The 22,281-nt window shown below is 48.6% G+C and overlaps 1 protein-coding gene across 1 annotated transcript; it reads left to right on the forward strand.

The window, feature by feature from the left end:
* The first annotated feature begins 8,677 nt into the window (after positions 1–8,677).
* Positions 8,678–16,946, forward strand: LOC135804794 (UDP-galactose transporter senju-like). The gene is made up of 7 exons (XM_065318751.1): positions 8,678–8,942; positions 10,259–10,376; positions 11,646–11,692; positions 11,866–12,005; positions 12,886–13,083; positions 15,631–15,828; positions 16,218–16,946. Exons 1-7 carry the CDS (start codon positions 8,864–8,866, stop codon positions 16,488–16,490), a joined length of 1,053 nt encoding a protein of 350 aa, XP_065174823.1. The 5' UTR covers positions 8,678–8,863; the 3' UTR covers positions 16,491–16,946.
* The last annotated feature ends 5,335 nt before the right edge of the window (positions 16,947–22,281 follow it).

Genomic DNA, 22,281 nt, shown 5'->3' on the forward strand with positions numbered 1-22,281 from the left:
GCTAGCATGCTGTGTTCCACATCATGCACATGCATGACTTTTCATATCAAAGACAGACTGACTCTGTAACTGACACGTCTGTGTGTAAGTAACACTACTTAGGGCGCGTTCGAATTGTCACTCTTTGACTTTTCGAGGAGCTTCGTTTTTCTGAAGAGGTGGCCTTATTGGCCTCTTCAGAAAAACGAAGCTGCTCGAAACTCCTCGAAACTCATCCGATGGGAAGGTAGTTTCGAAGAGTTTGGAATAGCTACGTCACGCAGTACGTGGAGATGGTCGATCTGATCGGACGTCAGCATCGCCATGACAATTCCACTGAAAAACTCTAAAATGATAGAAACCTTTCTAATGGGACACTTCAACTAATCTAACTCGGATGGTGGATGATGGTGTCGTAACATTTTGTCCTTCTTCTTTTCAACTAATCTCTTTATAAAATTTGTTAGAACAGTTGATGAAGACAATTCGAACGCGCCCATAGTTACTGGTACAGTCGTCCCTCTCTAATCCGGCACTTTATAATCCAGCACCCTCGATAAACCAGCACAATTTTCAGTAGCCAAAATGTCCTCTTCATGCACATTGCAGCAGTAAATCAGATTTGTTAATCCAGCACCCTCCCTAATCCAGCAGATTTTCGTGGCATAAATGGTGCCGGATTATAGAGGGACCACTGTATATCGTATGGCATGTATTGATGTATGCATATGCAGAGACTACTCGATTTTTTTAACTCCATAGGGCCAGATACTTACTCCCCGGGCCCCGGTCGGTCTACTCTCGATCCGGGTCAGGACCGGCCCGGGCAGTAGTGCCAGTGGCCCGCTAGCGCTATGCTTTGCTGATTTGCCATTTGGTGTGGCCACGTGCCCTTGGCTTTGGCCAGTACAGGTTTTCCCCACCCAATCCAACTGGTGGAATACATGTAGAAAGCCTACACAGGCTACAGTGTGTGTGCCAGCTACATGTACATGTACAATGTAGATCTGCATGTAGTCAGATCCACTCTGATTTAGCCACCCACACTAGTAGTAGTACTACAGTAGCAGGTAGTACATGTACCTTCACTGGGGCAGGGGTAACTGCAGTTGGATCCCGGGACGGATACCCTGATGCCGTCAATAATCTCAATATCCATTTTTTGGACCTTGTCCTCGCCCACTTACTGAGGTGTGGTGAGCCCATAAGTGGGGTCATTTCCAAGTCCACCCATAGTTTGGGGATTTCAGGGTATGTCGGCCGTTGGGCGGTTCAATAGCCAATTGAGTCATCCTTCTAAGATTCCTTTCGAGTCTCTTTCCCCTCTCCCAAGGGGAGACCCACGTGACCAGTTATGGCAGTGAGCAAGTACAAGTGTGTGTGTGTGTGTGTATGTGTGTGTGTGCGTGTGTGTGTGTGCGTGTGTGTGTGTGTGTGTGTGTGTGTGTGTGTGTGTGTCACATGATGGTGCAGTGGTATGTGCAGTCGATTTCTAATCGAGAGGTTGCGGGTTCCCGACGATTATGGTCACACACGTCTTTCTTCTCTTCTCATTCTCCTAGCTCTTCTTTCATTCTCCTGGGTGGTTACCACCAGTGCATGCCGGTGCATGCCGGAGTATGTACAATAGGATTGTGACCGTTAGTCACATAGCAATGAAGAGAGTGTTTGGACTCGATCGTACCACGCCCACTGAACTAGTTCTTCGCTTATATCACCTCTATTCTTTGGAACAGCGTATTAGCCTCAAGCTCTATGTTTTTGTGTACCGCTGCTTGGCCCAGCATCTTGCTAGTCCTCTTCTTCAGTCTTTGTACCAGCTTCGGGCAACTGCACCTGGTCACCAGGCATGCACCCGGGGTAAGGCACAAAGAGCCTTAGTTCTCCCACTCGTTTATACGCAGTATGGCATGCGCTCTATTTCTTTTCTGGCGGCAGGCAGGTGGAACTCTCTTCCAGCTGACTGTCGACAGGCCCACACTCTTGCTCTGCTCATTAATATGGTTAAACTTCACCTAGGGTTCCCAGTAAAAAGGCAGTAGCCTGTTGGGACTCCTCTAGTAAAATAATATAAACTACTACTACTATGTGGTGTGGTGTGTGTTTGTCAAAACAATGAAGGAAGAATGTAAAAAAAAGAAGAAAAATGAAAAATAGGGATTCCTTGGCCAGAAAAGCCACTTCAATCAGCTGTGTGGTGGGTACCAGACTAAAATTAGTGGCGGTCAATTCATCAGCCTTGCAAGCTGTTGAATGATGTAATCCAAGCACAAGTTGCTACAGCTATGTCTAACATAGCTGTTCGCTATCATCGCTTCCGCGATGGACAGGTCTGAGGTCTGAGGTGTGTGTGTGTGTGTGTGTGTGTGTGTGGTGTGTGTGTGTGTGTGTGTGATGTGTGTGTGTGTGTGTGTTTGTATGTGTGTGTGTGTGTGTGTGTGTGTGTGTGTGTGTGTTTGTGTCTTCTCTCTCTCTCTCTCTCTCTCTCTCTCTCTCTCTCTCTCTCTCTCTCTCTCTCTCTCTCTCTCTCTCTCTCTCTCTCTCTCTCTCTCTCTCTCTCTCTCTCTCTCTCTCTCTCTCTTTCTTTCTTTCTCTGTCTGTCTGTCTGTCTGTCTGTCTGTCTGTCTGTCTGTCTGTCTGTCTGTCTGTCTGTCTGTCTCACTCTCTCTCTCTCTCCCCCGTAGCTCTCTCCCCGTAGCTCTCTCCCCGTAGCTCTCTCCCCTTTGAAATTCGCTTCCATAGAATTGGGCACCATTACCCGTTTGGCCTTGCGAAGTAAAATAAAAATCAACAACAACAAACAACAACAACCATCCCTACACAGCATTCAGGGCCTTCAGGTCTGCATTAATGCAGTCCTTCCAGCGTTTGCGTGGGGAGAGAGAGAGAGAGAGAGAGAGAGAGAGAGAGAGAGAGAGAGAGAGAGAGAGAGAGAGAGAGAGAGGGAGAGAGGAGGGAGAAAGAGAGAGAAAGGGGGAGAGAGATAGCGAGACACAGAGAGGGAAGCTGTGAGGTTAGGGGCATCGGAGGGTGGTGAGCGCATCAACGTGTGGTTGGGGGTAGCAGCGAAGAACAAATTGTTATGTAATTTAGTCTGATAAGCGATTTTGAAGCGTCAACAGAGGGAACACAAAGAGTTCATAGGTGCACAAGCACGCAGAGAAGAGTAAATGACGTGATGTGTGGACGGGAAAAGTCAGACAGAGCATTCATTGGAAGGTGTAGGCGATGGAGGCAAGCTTAAATTGCTGGGCAGCCTTGATCTCCCTTACACTCCTTGGGAGTGCGTTCCAGGCCAAGGCTGCCTGAAAGGCCAGGCGAGATCTGCCGGTTTCTGATTGTGCCGAGGGGACAGTGAGGCCCCTGGAAACCTGGTGCCGGGCGGTGCTACCAGCAGATGGTGCGAATAGGTCCTGGAGGACACTGCTGGCTTTCCCATTGACACAGCGCCACACCAGGACGAGCTGCTTCTGGGCGTAGCACTCACGAACTCTGTACAAGGACATCCGTTCGAGCAGAGGCTGGGCAGAGGTGTGAGGCGGCAAACCGTAGACCGCTCTCGCCGCTCGGTTCTGCAGGACCTGAAGGCGATCAAGCTGTGAAACCTTGAGGGAGGAAGAAAAGGCGTTAGACCCGATAGGAGATCAGGCATGATGACTGACCTCACATACTGGATGCGACTACTGAGGCTCAGGCATCTGCGGGACCGCCACAGTGCTCCAATCTTCTGCACAACTTTCTTCGCCATCGCGTCAACATGGGGGTCCCACTTCACAGCGGGTCAAGGGTCACGCCGAGGTACCTAGCTCTGTCTGGTTGCAGCGGACAGCGACATGCTGACCCGCATTACGTTGTGGTACAATTGACAGGACCTGGCTCTTCTTGTCATTTAGAAGCAGATGTCGATGCTTGAGCGAGTCAGCGACGTTGGTGACGGCCCCTGATAGGCAGGCTGATGTGGCTATCACTGATTTCCTGTGGCAGTGAACGGTAATGTCTTCGGCAAATTGCAGAGATGGAGCAGGATGGGCTATGGCAGGGACATCACGGGTGTACATGCTACACAGCCTCACAGGATCGGTCCTAGGACCGAGCCCTGAGGTACTCCAGATGAGCACTTAGCAGCAACACTGTAGGTGGGGCCAATGCGCATTTGCTGGGTTCGATCGCTTTAAAAGTAGCTGCAGAACCAGCGAAGGGAGGCATTGTCCAGGCCGAGATCGAATAGGTCCCGGACCAGTTGGCTGTGATTGACCTTGTCAAAGGCTTTTAACATGTCGAGTAGGCAGACGCCTGTGGTCAACTTGTCGTCCCGGGCCTCGCATGATCTGGCAGACTCTCGCCCCGACTGGCGCCGCATGTACTTCAGTAGTACTTCAAGTACCGTTAACTCCGAGTCCGAGCCGCCCACACCCACTGTCCATTGCCAAGTATGCGATCAGTACTTCTTCCGCCCATCAGATGAGAAGCGTCACAAATGCTTGACGGAACGGCAGAAACCGGTGCAGAACCAGGCTGGCGTTTGCCAGTGTCGTCTCTGCCAGCGTTGGATCCGCAGTCCCGGTTGATTGGCTACCCATCGGTGCGATCACGGACCTGCTCCCAACACCGAGCACCTCGGCAACCCAGTCACGCCGCAGGGCAGCACCTGTCACCGCAGGTTCAAGTCCAGCAGCGGCTTGGCCAGACACAAGTCACAAGTGCGACCGCTCGAATTCGCGAAACGCAGGACAAAGAAGCACGTTATTTCTGACGGGACACGAAAGTTCAGATCGCGTTATTTGGCCCTTTAAAGGGGCACTCCGGCTTCATTTTCGACGCCGAGTTTTCGATGCCAAGACGAAGGTTGGTGAAAGAGAAGACGCCTCGAACAAGAACGAGTCTCCAGAAGCGATCGAGTCGAGCAGGAAGACGACCTTTGAATTTCGCCGAGCGAGCGCTGATGACGTAATGAGGGACTAGCTTGCCAGTGGAAATGCATCTGCGCACATACATTTCACATACTTTTTGGCCAATTTTCAATCGAAGAGGAGGTTGTTTTCTATGTTCTTTCAACGTCGTGAGCGATCCCGTCTTCTATACCCTTCCAGGTATCCTGAAGGTCCTCCAGAGGAGAATTTATCTCCAGCAAAGCGTTGTTGATCCGCTAAATTCGTCTCAAGACATATTCAACCAGTGCAGTGCTGATAAATGTAGAATATTGAATCCGTGATAATTGTCGACGATGGAGAGAGAGGTCGATAGCCACTGTCGCAGGGAAAGTGAAGCTGCTGGAAGTAACGACGGGGAGCTTGTTAGCATCACTTGAGCATCCAGACTTCAAAGCAGCTTGACGGAATCGGGGAGTACTGACTATTTGTCTCGCCCTCAGTTTTAATAGTGAATTTTATGACCAGAAATTATTCGATCAGGATCCCTTCTACAAGATGTGCAGTGTAGTACAGGTGATTTCTGAACTTGACGATATGGAGACGGACCAGTAGACCTACCAACAACGTGTACCTGCAGGAGATTCACCCAAGGCTATTTCTATCCTCTTCAGTGGCTGTTGTTTTTTAGTAAAAATATGTTCACTTCTCTCAACATACTCCTGCATGGCAGCAAGAAGGTGCGCTATGGAAGTCAACGCCACAATCTTCGCCCAGCTGTGGATGAAGCATGGTCAAGTCATGGCAGTACATATACTTGAAACAGATGAGAAATTGAAGTTCATTATTTTGTGATGGGAAGTTTGACAGCCCCAGTGACCGAGTCGAGCGTTGTCTTTTGCCTTGGCACAAATTGCTGAAGAATCCGAGATGGTCTTGGAATTATGCACATGGATACTACCAGAAATAATGGTGGCATGAACCATTGTGGAATGGGACAGCTCACGGAGAATACTGAAATAGCTCAAGTATCTCTAGGTGATTGTAAATCCTGTTCTGGCTGATAGCTTCGGCCTGCTGCGCCCGTCCATGTACAATGATGGTAACATGCATTTCTGTTTTCTACATACATGTATTTGCCGGCTACTATACTGTGGCATTACAGTTGCAGGTCTCTTATGTAGAAATATGTTCACCCCCCCCCCCCCTACATACCCACATTATAAATATGAACTAACAATTTCACTGTTGGACTCGCCGGCGGCTAGAGAGCAAAGGATTAATTTATTGCAAAGAAAAGGACCAGGGAACTACAAGTGGGGGGGGGGGGGGGGGAAGGTTGCGTCCCAATTGACCTCGAGTGGTCATGCTTGTCGGCGGGCCTTGCAATACAATTCGGGACGACAACAGCTCACTGACGATTCCAGAACGGATTCTAAATGTCAGGAGTCGGAGCTTGCATTCCCCTCGTTCCAGCACTGGGCAGACACCCAGCCTGGTGTACAGGGGAAGAGTGTGGGCCAATGGGTGCTCATCGGCCACGCAACGGATGCAACGTTTATCCAGTTTGGCTACTGTGTTCCGCTGCTCAGCGGACAGTCCTGGGAGAAATGCATTCGACGCATATAGAATTTCCGGTATGACAAGGGCAGAGTAATACAGCATCGCCTGCCGCACTGTTAGGCAGTGCCGGATCTGGCGGAGGATCCGCAGCTTCATAGCCGTGCGTCGGACGATAGAGGTGACTTGCGGTGACCAGCGAAGATTTTCGTCCAGAGTGACTCCGAGGTAGCGAGCCGTACTGGTCTGGGCAAGAGGCGTGCCAGTGCAAGTAATGTGGAGGTCGATGAGGTCATGTTCGGTTAGGAGCGCACATAGCCTTTTATGCACCATCCTTTCCAGGATCTTTGAAACAACCGGAAGCAAAGATATAGGGCGGTAGTTCTTAGCAGTTTCGGTGTCCCCTGCCTTGAAAATGGGGCGAATACGGGCCACTTTCAGCATCATCGGAACCTTTCCCATGGCCAGTGACGCGTTCATCAAGATAGTCAGTGACGGGGCCAGGACCCGAGCGCAGTGTCGCAACACATAGCAGGGAATTCCGTCGCTACCCGTGGCCTTCCTCTCGTCTACCTTCAGTAGGAGATCAAGCACTTCTTCGCATGTGGCTGGTTCGAAGCGGTTCAAGCCATCTGCTATGCTTGGTCCCTCAGGTCGGGATAGGACATCAGGTCGCTGCGGATAGCTGACAACTGAACTGAATTGAGCATTGAGGGCAGACACCATGAGCCGAGTAGGAGTTGACGATTTCTTCCGACCGCAGACGTCGTTGAGGACCTTCCAAGCTTTACGGGGGTTGGATTGACACGTGTCCAGTAGTTGTGTATAGTAAGTTGATTTCAGCTGACGGGCAAGCCGCTTTGCTGCTTTGCGGGCATCTGAAAATGTGTCATAAAGTTCCGTGTCCGTAGGTTTTCGGAGCCATCGATGGTGGGCATGATTTCGTCTGCGAACTGCGTCATGGTAAACGGCCGTTTCCCATGGGGATCTTGTACGAATCTGATGTCTAGAGCTGGATAAGTGGCGCTCCTGGATAGGAGCGTGCCTGTCAAGGAGTGAGGTGACCTTGTCATACCATAGCTGCCACATATCTTCCAAGGATTGCGCCGTGCTGAAGTCTTCTAAACGAGAGTTGACCAAGTCCTGGCAGAACTTGGGAAGATTTATTCCTCTGATGTTTCGGCTAGATCTGAGTACTGGCTGCAGGCACGTTTGGCATTTCGAAGGCAAGGGTAGCCAAGATGGGGAGGTGATCGGTAGGCTGAACACAGCGCGGATGACACGGTTCTGAAGACGCTGGAGCTTCCCTAGAGCAAAAGCTGAGAGGGACGTGCTATATGCCACACTTCCATAATAATTATAATAGGTCGGGCATCACAGTGGATTTTAGGTATTGGACCCTGGCCTTCTGGGAAAGGGATCGCCGGGCTCGCCACATCCACCTTGCAAGCCCGCGAGTGGAGCAAACTACCGCACGAAGACGAGTCTGGGGTGGGCCATGGCCTGGGGTGCTTGCCGCAATGACTGGGCTTCCACCTCATTCTTGCATAGGCACGTCACTCGAGTATTACAATTTTTGTCTTCTCCACCCGGTTTGGCCTTCAGTGGTAGCCCCCTTTAGGGACCGGCGGATTCTGCTCGAAAAGGTGGCAGATTCTGCTCGAAAAGCAGTGAAACTGGCAGAACCATACAAACCTTATGGCGGGCAATTCCTCGCCGAATTCTGCTCCATTTTTTATCCACATACCAAACATGCATGAAACTTACCAGAAAAAGTACCGAATTCTGCCAATTTTTCTGCCGGCAGAATCCGCCGGACCCTTGCCCCCTTCGACAAGGATTATCAGTTTTATCACGGATGAGCTCTTGTTGTGGTCACTTGTAGTCTTGATTCCTTCTGCAGGACCTCACAGGCACAGCTTCAAGTAATACTATTACTAGTAACTGTTATACTACCTACACGCCCTTTTGTAGTCCCCTATCCCCTATGCCTATGGCTATGTTCTCTTCCTGCTTACATTCTACATGTATGTAGGCATGTTCACTTTCATGAAAAAAAGGCCTGGCTCTGGTCGGAGTGGTCGCGCCAACGCTGCCTTCGACGGTCGGTCATGCAAATGTGCACGTGCTACACAGCGGGGAGTCGTAAAATACCGGTATTTTAAGACTTCCGGCTAAACAACACATGTAATCTGTGACGTCATGCGCCCAAAAGCTGATCTGATCTGTTTCTTTTCAAAACTGAAAAAGCGAAATTAATATTTCACACCTTGAATCTTGGATATTTCGAAATACGTTCCATTGGAGAAGAATAGAGTGCTTTCTAGCCGTTCCGTGAAGACCTGTGTATCTGCAGAAAAGCTTTCGGGGAATGATTTCCTCATCAGCCGTCGGGATTTACATATATAGCTAGTCTGAAGAGGTGCGGCTGCTGGAGCTGAAAGGAATTCATCGATATGGCGATTTCAGATTTGTTTCCGACAAAGGCGTCAGCCGTTATTTTTATCTCCTACATGGCACTGTTCATCAACCAAGGTATAGTTTTGCATTGTGGCTTTTGGACCTTTTCCTGCACCCCTAATAGCTGTTGCTGACTTGGAAGAAAAACGTACTGCACATGAGACTCCGCACAAAAAAATATTTTGTGTTCCAAGTATTGTTGTATGTGCACATGACATTCATTGCACAATTGTGTTGCACACATGCTTACCGCTACTACTAATACTATCATCATCATCATTGTACATTTTTGGAGTGCATGTATAATAATGCTGGTCCTCCCATCTTGGACACTTTTGTTTATTCAGGAAAATATATCCAGGTGAAGAGAGAGAGAGAGGGTTGGGGTGTTAGGGAAGGTTTTGCCACCGAAAATACTGCAAGTAGATAGATGCATACAAGATCAATGATTTATGTTGTATGCTGCACAAACATGACATTATGCATATGTGTGTGTGTGTGTGTGTGTGTGTGTGTGTGTGTGTGTGTGTGTATGTGCGTGTGTGTGTGTGTGTGTGTGTGTGTCAAGTTGCTATGTCCAACATAGCTGTTCGCTATCATCGCTTCCACGATGGGCATGTCTGAGGTCTGAGGTGTGTGTGTGTGTGTGTGTGTGTGTGTGTGTGTGTGTGTGTGTGTGTGCGCGCGTGTGTGTAGGTGTTTGCGAGGTCTGGGGGGGGGGGGTCAGACAGTCTGAGGATGGTGGTCTTTGTGCACAAAAGTACAGTCGTGGCCAAAGAAATCCGACTCACAGGTCAAAACAGCGCCGCTTTTCCATTTCCACTACATTATGTATGGTTCAAAAAACTCATCCGGGGGTCGCAGTGGTCGCATAAGCCTCTGTGCTTCGTTTGGCACGCGGGTCGGAATTCTTTGGCCACGACTACAAAAGTAGTTCAGTTAACTTGAGTGTTTACTGGCGTGTGTGAGAGGTGGTCAGTTGCTCGAGTGTTTCGTGTATGTTCATACCTGGCTAGCCGAGCAACAGCTGGGCGTGTATGTGCGGCCATGGGCGTATGATGGGTGAGCTTATGTGCAGCCATGGGCTTATCCACAAGTGGGCTTATGTGTACCCATGGGCTTATTTATATTATACACATTTGGGAGTATCTGTGGGATTCTACGGTATTATAAATCATCTGTTTCTATATAAGTCCTTCCAGAAATTGAGGTTCCTAGACTAAAGGTATGACTGTATTCTATGATGGTCGATTGCTGGTGTTTGAGTTGGATTTGTTTTGATTTGTGCTGCTAGCTGGTTTTGTGTGCGTGTGTGCATGCGTGCGTGTGTGTGTGTGTGTGTGTGTGTGTGTGTGTGTGTGTGTGTGTGTGTGTGTGTGTGTGCATCACAGGTCTTCTTGTAACAGCGTCAAAGCGTAAGGATGGCAGTTTTGCTTACAATGCCACTACAGTTGTCTTGATGACAGAGGTCGTGAAGTTGGGAATGGCGATATTTTTACATTTGAGAGAGTAAGTTGGCACGATTTTATATGATTAGTAATTTACTTAAATTTAGAGGTGAAAATTTACAGTAAAATCCCAAGTGAGAGTACTCTGATTTTCTCCAATCTAAAAATCGAGTATTCTTCACCCCATACGAAGCCTGAAACTCACGTAATGCCCACTTGGCTTTACAAATTAGGTGTCAATTTCTGCAGTACTGTATATGGATTGGTGGGTCATTTGTCGTCTCTCTCTCTCTCTCTCTCTCTATCTATCTATCTATCTATCTATCTATCTATCTATCTATCTATCTATCTATCTATCTATCTATCTATCTCTCTCTACTGCTGTACCACTACGCACTCTGTAGCCTGCACATCATTCCCTGCTCTTCGCAAACTCTGAAGCTGCTGAGTTCTCCAGTAAAGCGCATATGGAGCATGAGCGAGTACTTGGATTTACTCCGAATTCAATTATTTTTTTCCTCGCATATTGATGGTGTATTCAAATCTTGGGTGTGATTGTTTCAGCCCTGCTAGCAATACAGTACAGTAAAACCTGGTTTAAGCCACCACCCCACGGTGCAAGCAAAAGCGGTCGTTAAAGCCAGGTGGTCTTTGGAACCAGGTCCCATACATTCGTGACATATCGGATTGTGTACATACATGTGCACGATTGTACTTCCATGTACTCATCTTGACAGGTGTGGAGCATAGAATACTTTCTGCAGCAGAGCACGCCTCACTCAAGTGCATGCAGCGCACTCTGCACTGTCCTTTGTCACTTCTGTTGACTGCATGCACATGAATCAGAGCGCACTTCAACCCTTTTGCTGTCGAACCTGACGGCCAAGATTTCACTTTTGCTTAGTTTTGGTCGCTGTGTGCAGGTCCAATATGGCACTTGGTACACTAAAAGTCGGTCGCTGGTCGCTGTATCCAGTGCAGTTTCTGTGTAGAACTGTCCGTGTTAAAGGCAGGTGGTCGCTAAACACAGAGGTCGCTTACATCAGGTTTTACTGTAGTCTTTTTTTTGTACTTTGCGTATTTGTTGTGTGTGAACTAGTACTTAGTCAGGTGTGCCTGGATGCTTATGCACATAATATTTGCTTGTGTTTTGTGTGCGTGCGTGTGTGTGTGTGCATGTGTTTTGCGTGCTGGCTCGAGTGCATATTGCAGTAGGAGGCTTGAGACACTAGGAGTGGTCAGGTGTGCTTTCTGGCCGAAGGGTTCGCACCATGCGGTGTACGTATTGTTCTCACTGGTCTCTATGTGTCTGTGGCATGCCTTTGTGCAGGGCAACCGTCAAAGAGACGATATCTACTATTCGTCAGAATCTTCAGGGTGAGACTCTCTGAGTATTGTTGATTACCTAGTTCGATGCGTTGTGCCTTGCGGTGATACGCAGGCGCATTGAGTACAGTCATGTACATGCGATGCATTCTGCAGAGTACAGATTACATTACCTCACCATGTGATTCTTGTCCGTCTTGTTTCTTGTGTTGTCTCGTCTGCAGTGTTTGCCCTGTACTTTGTACCCGCTGCTCTCTACACCATCTACAATAACTTGGTGTTTGTCAATTTGAAGCACTATGATCCCACCACCTACTTCATACTTCTCCAGCTCAGGGTGGTGGTCACTGGTATCATCTTCCAGGTGTGTTGTTGTTAAGACTAAGTCTAATCATAGTCCGAGGATCCATTTTTAAAGAGACTCCTGTCATCTCCTATGTGTATGTCAGCGGAGTGCAGCTCAGTGGAATGGGTGAATGCGTATCGTGAGCATGTGGTTGTCCGTGGTGGGTACTCTTCTGATCATAGCTCCCTCTGGTATGTACGTCACATACCGGTAATTACAATTCAATTTACTTTGTGGCTCGTACTCCCATCTTCCGTTTCCGTTGGGACACCACTGCCCTCTCTGATATTAATGATAACTGTGCTAGTTGAATGTATGTGTGTGTGTGTGTGTGGGGGGGGGGGGGTACTGTGCTAGTGTATGTGTGTGTGTGGGGGGGGGGGGGTACTGTGTACAGGACTACCCTCGTTAGTAGACGGCCGGGGGGGGGGGGGGGGGGTCAAACTTGTTGTCTTGTAACGAGTATTAGCTACTATCCCCCGTAGTATCCGGACGTGAATGTACGTGTTTCAGGCATCAGGGGATTATTGATCCTTGTCTACTAATGAGGTTTGTCTTGTAACTGATGTCCTACTAACCAGGGTATACCTGTACTGTGTACTGTGTGTGTGTGTGTGTGTGTGTGTGTGTGTGTCCTGTATGTACTGTGTGTGTGTGTGTGTGCGTGTGTGTGTGTGCTGTATGTACTGTGTGTGTCCTGTATGTACTGTGTGTGTGCTGTATGTACTGTGTACTGTGTGTGCTGTGTGTGCTGTGTGTACTGTGTGTACTGTGTGTGTGTGTGTGTGTGTGCTGTATTTACTGTGTGTGTGCTGTATGTACTGTGTGTACTGTGTGTGTGTGTGTGCTGTATTTACTGTGTGTGTACTGTGTGTACTGTGTGCTGCATGTTCATCAGGTGCTGTTCGGCAAGCAGCTGACTCGCATCCAGTGGTCATCACTGGTGCTCCTAATGATCGGGTGTGCCGTCAAGAATGTCCGCTTCTGGTCGCCGGCAGTGGGCCCCACGACGGCTGCACTCAGCAACAACACGAGTGCTTCTCACAATCCCGTTGTGCCAAGACTAGACTTGCACTTACTCTATCTTTTGTTTCAGGTAAGGAAAGAAATGACACCGGAATCAGTGCATCTGCTCCATGCTCTTCTCTCCCCCCCCCCCCCCCCACACACACACATACATGCATACACACACATATACAAATCACCTAGCTATGTCTTTCACCAGTTCCATACAGTATAGTACTGTCGGGCGCCGAAGAACGGAGCGCCGAGGACCGACCAGGGCAGAATTTCACCAAGCATAGCATACCAATGTATACACAGTGACTGTGCGTCGACTGCAGTGTTACCAAGTGCCCTCTATCCCCATGCGTACTGCCCAGTGCCATTTTGCAGAAATTTTCAGAGTTTTGCGTGCTCGTTTTTTCAGGTCAACATTCTGACTGATTATTAGTGTACAGTACGTATCGCCTATAAGGTTGGCGGCTATAGTGATCAACTTCTCAATTTCATTTTCATTTGCCATACCTAAGTATAGTATACACGGTTACCGGGTATAGTAATGATCGTCTATAGTAATAATATCGCTTATAGTGATCAAATTCAATTTTCAAAAGACCTCTACTACATTATTTTTGCATCGGCTAAAGCAATTGACGTGGAATCAAGTGGTGTCAGAGGTGAACAGGAAGTTACTTCTTTGTGTACAATTTGCCCAGTGTTATTTCGTCAGTTCTACTTGTAGTATTAGTTGTCCGAAATGCTGACGTGTGTCAGGAGCCTTGGTTGCATAGGCATGATAGGGTGCATTTCTCAAGGTGGGAGGACACAGGACGTACGCTGCAACCAACTATGCAGTGTGTATGCGCACGGCGCGCTGAGTCTTTTGATACCCCACTCGCATACAGTACATGCAGTATCAGTCATAGTAATATATCACTTATAGTGATAAAATGCTCAAAATCAAAGGCCAACGCTATAGGCGATACTGACTGTAATTAAATTTGGAAAGACCCGATACTGTACAACGTTTCCAGCCACAGAGTTCACTTGTGAAGCTGTAGTACATGCACATGTCCAGTGCACTGCAGGCTGCATGCACTCTGCGATCCGATTTTGGATTGATCAATCGTGAACACGTGGATGGGCGTCTTCTGCACCATTTTTCACTGCTTTCGAAGACACCGTATTTTTTTCTCGCTTTTGCGGGATAATTCGATTGAAATCCGTACTGCGGACAAAACTTCGTTTCTCCGTAAAAAAATACGGACAAACACGGGCGGTTGGCAACGCTGAGACTGTGACATGAAAATAAGAACGGTCTAGGTTAGGAGGCTGACCCCCCAGTTCTTCAGCGACCGACAGTACTGTATGCCGAGACTAGACTGGGACATCACTGGATCATATGGATGCACACACACACACACACACGCACGCACGCACACACACACACACACACACACACACACACACAACCTTTCCAACATCGGGCCATGCACTGGAAGCACTGTATATACTATACACCGCACTGGAGTACCGTAAAGTCCGCTGCAAACGCCCACCCCATTTTTGCAAGATCTGCCGGCCTGTACGCAATGACCCCATGCACTGTCACCCCTACTGTGTACGAAAGTGCACCTTACAATGAGCACGCAGAGCGCTTTGCTACGTTATACCACTTTCCTGGTTTCGAAATCTCTTTGGGCACTAGCTATGAGCTAGTTCGTAGTGATTATACGTATGATGTTCGTTGTTAGTTTCGCCAATTCAAGCGAGAGCGTCTTCCGAATAACAAAGTAGCGAAGAAAAGAGTATTGCAGGAACCAATACACTTCTGACAGTGTTTCAAGCCATCATTTCCGAATCACGCAACCCGCAAAGGCAAGGGTTTTTCTCGAACACTTCAGAGTTTTCAACAAGTCAGCAGCGACTTTGTAGGTGTAGCTTCTGTGGCATCCCCCCTGTTCAACGAACAACTGCAATACTGTGACCGATCAAGTCGTTGAATGACGCTTCGTCAGAACAACTACCGTTCCGTTCTGAAAGCGCGACATTGTGGCACTGCAACAATTTAATGATTTGAAAGCCAGATGGATGCTACAGCACTACCACATGGAGAGCAAACTAATAACAAAGACGATTCATTTATGGAATGAAAGGAAATCTCGACAGAAGTTTTTCTTTGCAGCAAGATGATGACAATCGTTTTAGCAGAGCCTCCTGGTAAGACAGGCAGTTTGTAGGCATTACCGTCGTTCTCCTACGCATTCGACCTTCATGCCAGTTTTCTACAACTATATTGACCTGAAAAGGACGAAAATAGTATGGACCCGCTGGGGTGGGCGTTTGCTGCGAAGTGGGCGTTTGCAGCGGACTTTACGGTATAAGCCGCACCCCCACCCCCATTTTTTTCCACGAAATACAGACATCTACCCTATTTTTCATTTGATCATCCGAGTATAAGCCGCACCCCATTCTTTTGGGTGAGTTTTGAGTGCTCAAGGTGCGGCTGCTTATACTCCGGATAATACGGTACCGGTAGATGCCTACAGCAGCTACATCAGTGCCTCTCTGCGCATTCAATCACTGTTGTGTACATGCTACATTAGTGCCTCTCTGTGCATTCAATCATTGTTCTGTACAGGTGTTTGCATCCTGCTTTGCTGGCGTATACAACGAATACCTGATCAAAAGCAACGGTAGCATATCAGTGCCGCTAATGCTGCAGAACGTCTTCATGTACGTCGACTCTATCGTGGCAAACATCGTTGCTCTGGCGTTGACACAGTCGCTGGGCGATGCCGTGTCGTCTCACAACGTTCACGCTTTGCTTGATTGGAACGTAAGTGGACTCCGTGCTAGTAGTCGTCGTGCCGATGAAAGCGCACTCAGTGTGTGTGTTTTTCTACATGTACATGTACTCTCTTGTTTTTGTGACTGAAGCGAAAATGAGGCCAGGATTGTCCCTGCAGCACATGCATCAAAGGTTACTGTGCGACCGGGTGTGTGTTGATTTGAAGTGCTCTGACCAAGTGTGTGTGTGTGTTAAGTTCACTTGGTCTGTGTGTGCGTGCGCCCACAGGTGACCAAGTGTGTGTTGAGTTCACGTGGTCTGTGTGTGCGTGCGCCCACAGGTGACTGAGTATTGCTTGATGTCACATGTTGTATGTGTGTGTGTGTGTGTGTGTGTGTGTGTGTGTGTGTGCGCGCGTGTGTGTGTGCATTTTGCAGGTGATTGCCATCATTCTGAACAATGCGTCAGTTGGCATTGTCACCAGTCTGTTCTTACGATCGCTCAATTCCATCCTGAAGACGTTTGCCAGTGGCCTGGAGCTGGTGTTCACCGCCATACTGGCCTGGATTTTCTTTGGTATTCGAGTAGGTGTCTCTACGTGGCTGGCTATATTCATAGTGTCCTCTGCAATATACCTGTACTCACACAGTCCTGTCAACAATCCTGCTCCCAAAGAATCAAACATTCAGCATGCTAAGGATGAGATATAAGATTTGCCACCTCACCATTACCATGTCCTTGACAACGAAGAAGACAACAACAACAACAACAACAGCAGCAGCAGCACAGTTGAATCCTACATAACAGACACTTGCTTGAGGTACACAAAAGACTTGCTTAATTATTTTCACAAACGCCTTTTATTGTGTGCATGTACATAGGTTTATTGCACGTGGACCTGGAGCTGTGCTCCTGGCACTTTTCACTGCCATCCAATGATCGTATGCACTCAAACACCCGTTCATGTCCTGTCATTTTCGTATTTCAGCAAGACTGAGTCATGGAGTCAAGAGTCTTTCCCTGCTGCCTTCCCTCGGCTTTCATGAATTTCACAGCTATTGCTGCCTTTCGGCTCTTTTCCTGTCGATGGACTCTGTCCATGGTATCATTTTTAATTTTACAGGCAACTTTATTGTCATATTTACGGTCTGTCACCGTGGACTGAAGATTTCCTCTGGCTGTGGTTTATTATCAGCGTGCCAGTGAAGCACAGTAATGTTAGCAGCAGGGAGTGGCAAAGGCATCGCCCCATGGCTAAGAGTCAGAGACACGAGTGGTTCCAGGTGGCCATGTCAACGCAATACACCCTGCTCTCTTTCACACATGCACACACACACCTTGACCTTGACCTTGATCTTGCTCATTGCGTGCGCAATGATAGCGAATGTCGGAAAGTTCAAGTGAGAACACGAGCGCAGAATTTGGCATGTCGTTTCAGGTCTCCTGGTCGACGAAACGGGCGTCCGCAGACACAGAGAAGAGGATCAGGAGCGGGCCGTGGCGGGGAGTACTACTCGCAACTCGTCTCCAGCCGGGACGGTCTTGGCAACTCTCAAGCCAGGTGGTCACGCCGAGGTCCGCCAGGTCAGTCGACATAGCATCTCGCCACCTCTTCGGGCCGTGACGAGGACGGGGGGCAGGCAGCTTGCCAAACAGCAATTGCTTCGGTGGGTCACACACACACACACACACACACACACACACACACACACACACACACACACACACACATCACACCCACTACTACCGTAAAATCCCGCCAGAGCGCCCCTACCTCTGCCACCCTTCGAGTAGGTCCAGGTGGGGAGGGGCGGATGGGCGAGTCCTGCATACCGCATTCAGTACTACATGAAAAAGTACTCACCCTACGAAAACTGTTGGTGCATCTCGTACACCGACCAACGGTCAAGAGCCAGGAGTCGTACAGACCCATCAAAACTCAGGGTTTGTGCGATCCCTGGTCGAGAGGGTGGGCACTGTTGCGTACATTTCCAACAGGGTCGAGCACGTCTCTGCAGTACAGTACGGCATCACAGAGTCATATGAGGATACAACCAATCACTTCCCTGACAAGAAGTCTTTTTTAAATATTTTTTTACAGTACTCGGCCTCTTGTACGGGCAACAGAACATAAAGAGTCTCGTAGAAAAAGAAAAAAGGCCCAACGTTGCAACCTTGCCCTGCCCGTTATGTGGACTTACGGGGGTCGCCATGGCAAATAATAATTGAACAGAGGATCAGAAGTGGCATTCTGCTGCGGCCAGCACAACGGGAGTAGACAGTGAGGGGCGGATGGGAGAGATGGGCGCTCTGGCGGGATTTTACCGGTATAGCAGGACTGGCCATGGGGCAATGTCACCCCCCGGAGGGGGCCAGAGTTTGGAGAGCATTGTCATTGGCAGGACTTCTGGTGCCTCGTCAAGTCTTGCTGTCGCCGGAAACGCTTTGGGCAATGCAGGCAGATCAGCGGTAGCGATTCCCTCTCGGCTGCAGCAAGACATTTTCCACGGTTGCAGTTATGGCGGTTAAAACCGGCCCGGGACTTGAAGCAGCGATTGCAGCATTGGCAATGTTGAAAGCAGGGAGTCGTAAAATACCGGTATTTTACGACTCCCTGGTTGAAAGCAGCAACTAGCGAGACACCTCGGTGCTGTATCTGCATGTTCAGGGAGTGCTGGCTAGCAGCGATGAACTGCGAGCTTCTTCGGAACCATCAGCGGCAACTGAGACACTGTGCTGAACCACGCTGTTGGTGGACGGGGAGTTGGCGCTCAGCTAAGCACTTGTGCCAGTTCCTTTTTATTTATTTTGTTATTTTTTACTATTTAAAATAACAAAAATCAAAATTTCACCAGTTGTAGTCTTCGGGGTGCTGAGTCGAATGGTCTTGGTCCGAGAAAGCTGAGACGCTCCCTTCCTACTTGAATCCCAATCGAACTCGCGCACTTCCACCGAAACTGGGTGACTGCGCCCTACTAGATGGGGATTTGTATGCAAAATGTCACTAAAAGCGCCATTTCGTTCTTATAAAAGCATGGATGACCGCGATTGGCCCATATGTTGTAGTCTTTTGGACGCTGAGTCGATTGGTTTTGGTCCGAAAAGGCTGCGATGCAGCGTTCCTCCTTTATTCCCAATCGAACATGGTTGAACAAGCGGTCACGTGCTCCTGCGTACGCCAGTCACCTGGTCACCGTGCCTGCAGGGTACAACTTACAGCCTGTTTGACCTTTTTTGGGTGCAGTCCTGTGTGTGTGGTCACTGGAGTTGAACCTTGGTGTGAAAGTTGTCGCCTGCTGGCGTGGTGACCAGGTGATTTGGGCACCCAGGAGCACGTGACCGCTTGTTCAACCATGTTCGATTGGGAATAAAGGAGGAACGCTGCATTGCAGCCTTTTTCGCTCAGCAGGCAGAGACTGAGAGAGCAGCGCGGACTGTTTTCACCACTGTACTGTGCTCATGCATGGTGCTGGTACTGTGGACCAGTACGTTAGCAGTGTGCACCCTGCTGGGCCTATACTACTGACGCATGCATGCAGCTCCAGGCACCGTGCCACTGACTGTACAGGCATCTGGTAGATCTACATGCATCCATGCCATGGCATTGGCCCGATTTTTTTGGGCGACGACTACAATGGGCGCTTTCGATTACACGCATTTCGGTCAATTCTAGAATTAGTTATTGTTGATGCACAGTTCGATTACACAAAAAGTGACAAATTCCGTCGTTAGATTTTATCCAATTCCGTCAAATCTGAAGAGAGGGCGGAATTTCGCCAGCACACTCGGTGTGTTGCCAGGTTACCGGTCTGGTCATGCATGACTCAAGTCAAGGAAGAGCCTCCCTGGCTGGTGAGTGGTGTGGCGCGAAAGCAGGGCTACAACTGCATGTAGTTGCTACTTTTGTCTTCCCGAAAAGCTGCCGTCGAGGTTCCACTGGGAGCTTATGTTGGGTTCGCTAGCCGCATCCTTGCTCCGATGATGTCATTGATTTCTTCCAGGCTGCAGGATAGATTGGTTGGTACGCCGGGCGGTCGTGGTATGTTACTCCTAAGACTCAGTAAAAGTAAGAGTCGGCGGAAGCATTTCATCTCGAAGGATGAAATTCTTCTCATTGATGAGGAACGAAGTCAAGAAATTTAAGTTGATGTGGTTTGGCCATGTTACGAGACATGACGTTTTCTCCAAGCCCTTCCTGCAAGGATCAACTCCTGGATCTCGACCGAGAGGAAGGCCCGCGACATCATGGATTTCTAACATTAAAAGTTGGACAGATCTTCCCTTGCATGCTCTCTCTCATGCAGCACACGATAGAGTTGGATTCAGAGACATCATTCACAATTTTCTCGCTGATTAAAGGGGAAGTTAAGGCAAAAATTAAAATTTCACCAGTTGTAGTCTTCGGGGTGCTGAGTCGAATGGTCTTGGTCCGAGATAGCTGAGACGCTCCCTTCCTACTTGAATCCCAATCGAACTCGCGCACTTCCACCGAAACTGGGTGACTGCGCCCTACGAGATGGGGATTTGTATGCAAAATGTCACTAAAAGCGCCATTTCGTTCTTATAAAAGCACGGATGACCGCGATTGGCCCATAATTATGGTGTAGTCTTTTGGACGCTGAGTCGACTGGTTTTGGTCCGAAAAGGCTGCGATGCAGCGTTCCTCCTTTATTCCCAATCGAACATGGTTGAACAAGTGGTCACGTGCTCCTGGGTGCCCAAATCACCTGGTCACCACGCCAGCAGGCGACAACTTTCACACCAAGGTTCAACTCGAGTGACAGGACTGCACCCAAAAAAGGTCAAACAGGCTGTAAGTTGTACCCTGCAGGCACGGTGACCAGGTGACTGGTGTACGCAAGAGCACGTGACCGCTTGTTCAACCATGTTCGATTGGGAATTAGGGGCGAACGCTGCATCGCAGCCTTTTCGGACCAAAAGCAGTCGACTCAGCGTCCAAAAGACTACAACATATGGGCCAATCGCGGTCATCCGTGCTTTTATAAGAACGAAATGGCGCTTTTAGTGACATTTTGCATACAAATCCCCATCTCGTAGGGCGCAGTCACCCAGTTTCGGTGGAAGTGCGCGAGTTCGATTGGGATTCAAGTAGGAAGGGAGCGTCTCAGCTTTCTCGGACCAAGACCATTCGACTCAGCACCCCGAAGACTACAACTGGTGAAATTTTAATTTTTGCCTTAACTTCCCCTATAATGCCTCTACGATCACCTTGTGATTATGAGTTATACATACATACATACATGCATGTTGGGTGGTCCTTTCGCACACGCGTTCAGCTTTATTGAAGCCCAATAATATTGTTGCCGACATGGAGCCTTCACCGGGATGGACCGGTACCATATACGCGAAGCTGGGTCGACGTGCGCGCAAAGGTGTACGTGGTATCTTTTTGCGACCAATTTTGTTTGTGTTATGCCGTGAATAAAATGCGTTGTGAATTCCAGTCGTTCGTTTACATGGGCGGAAATCGTACATTTTGGTCCATCGAGAATTACAAAACCCAGTTCCAGAATTGTGTAAACGTGTACTAGTAATCGAAAGCGCCCAATGTACATGTACCCAGAATGTTTCTCCCCGATTTTATACGAATCTTAGGGGGTGAGCCGGTCAGAGTTGGTCCGGCGGCCCTGGGGATAGACAATAATTGTATTGATGCCGCGAAGGCGAAAGACATGACAGTTTAAGAGAGTCTGTGAAGTCTGAAGGATATGACATTCTAGGACAGTTTGTAAAGTCGGAAAGAGATAAAATAATTTGAAAAGGCAGTAACAAAGTTAAGGCACATACTGTGCTGGGGTGGAATAATAAGCCGTTCAGTTGTTTATGAAGACGCAGTTGGGATAACCAGGCATTAGAATTAGTTGCTTTAAAAAAATAAAAATAAAAGGAATTCGGCAACAGTCTCCACAGGCCTGCATGCACTTGTACAAAGTGTTTAATTATTAAGTCGATTGTTCCAACTCAGTTAAAGGGGAAGTTAAGGCAAAAATTAAAATTTCAGCAGTTGTAGTCTTCGGGGTGCTGAGTCGAATGGTCTTGGTCCGAGGAAGCTGAGACGCTCCCTTCCTACTTGAATCCCAATCAAACTCGCGCACTTCCACCGAAACTGGGTGACTGCGGCCTACGAGATGGGGATTTGTATGCAAAATGTCACTAAAAGCGCCATTTCGTTCTTATAAAAGCACGGATGACCGCGATTGGCCCATAATTATGGTGTAGTCTTTTGGACGCTGAGTCGACTGGTTTTGGTCCGAAAAGGCTGCGATGCAGCGTTCCTCCTTTATTCCCAATCGAACATGGTTGAACAAGCGGTCACGTGCTCCTGGGTGCCCAAATCACCTGGTCACCACGCCAGCAGGCGACAACTTTCACACCAAGGTTCAACTTGAGTTCAACTCGAGTGAAAGGATTGCCCCCAAAAAAGGTCAAACAGGCTAGTAAGTTGTACCCTGCAGGCACGGTGACCAGGTGACTGGCGTA

Source organism: Sycon ciliatum, chromosome 1 (assembly GCF_964019385.1).
Source record: "Sycon ciliatum chromosome 1, ocSycCili1.1, whole genome shotgun sequence".
NCBI lineage: Eukaryota > Metazoa > Porifera > Calcarea > Leucosolenida > Sycettidae > Sycon > Sycon ciliatum.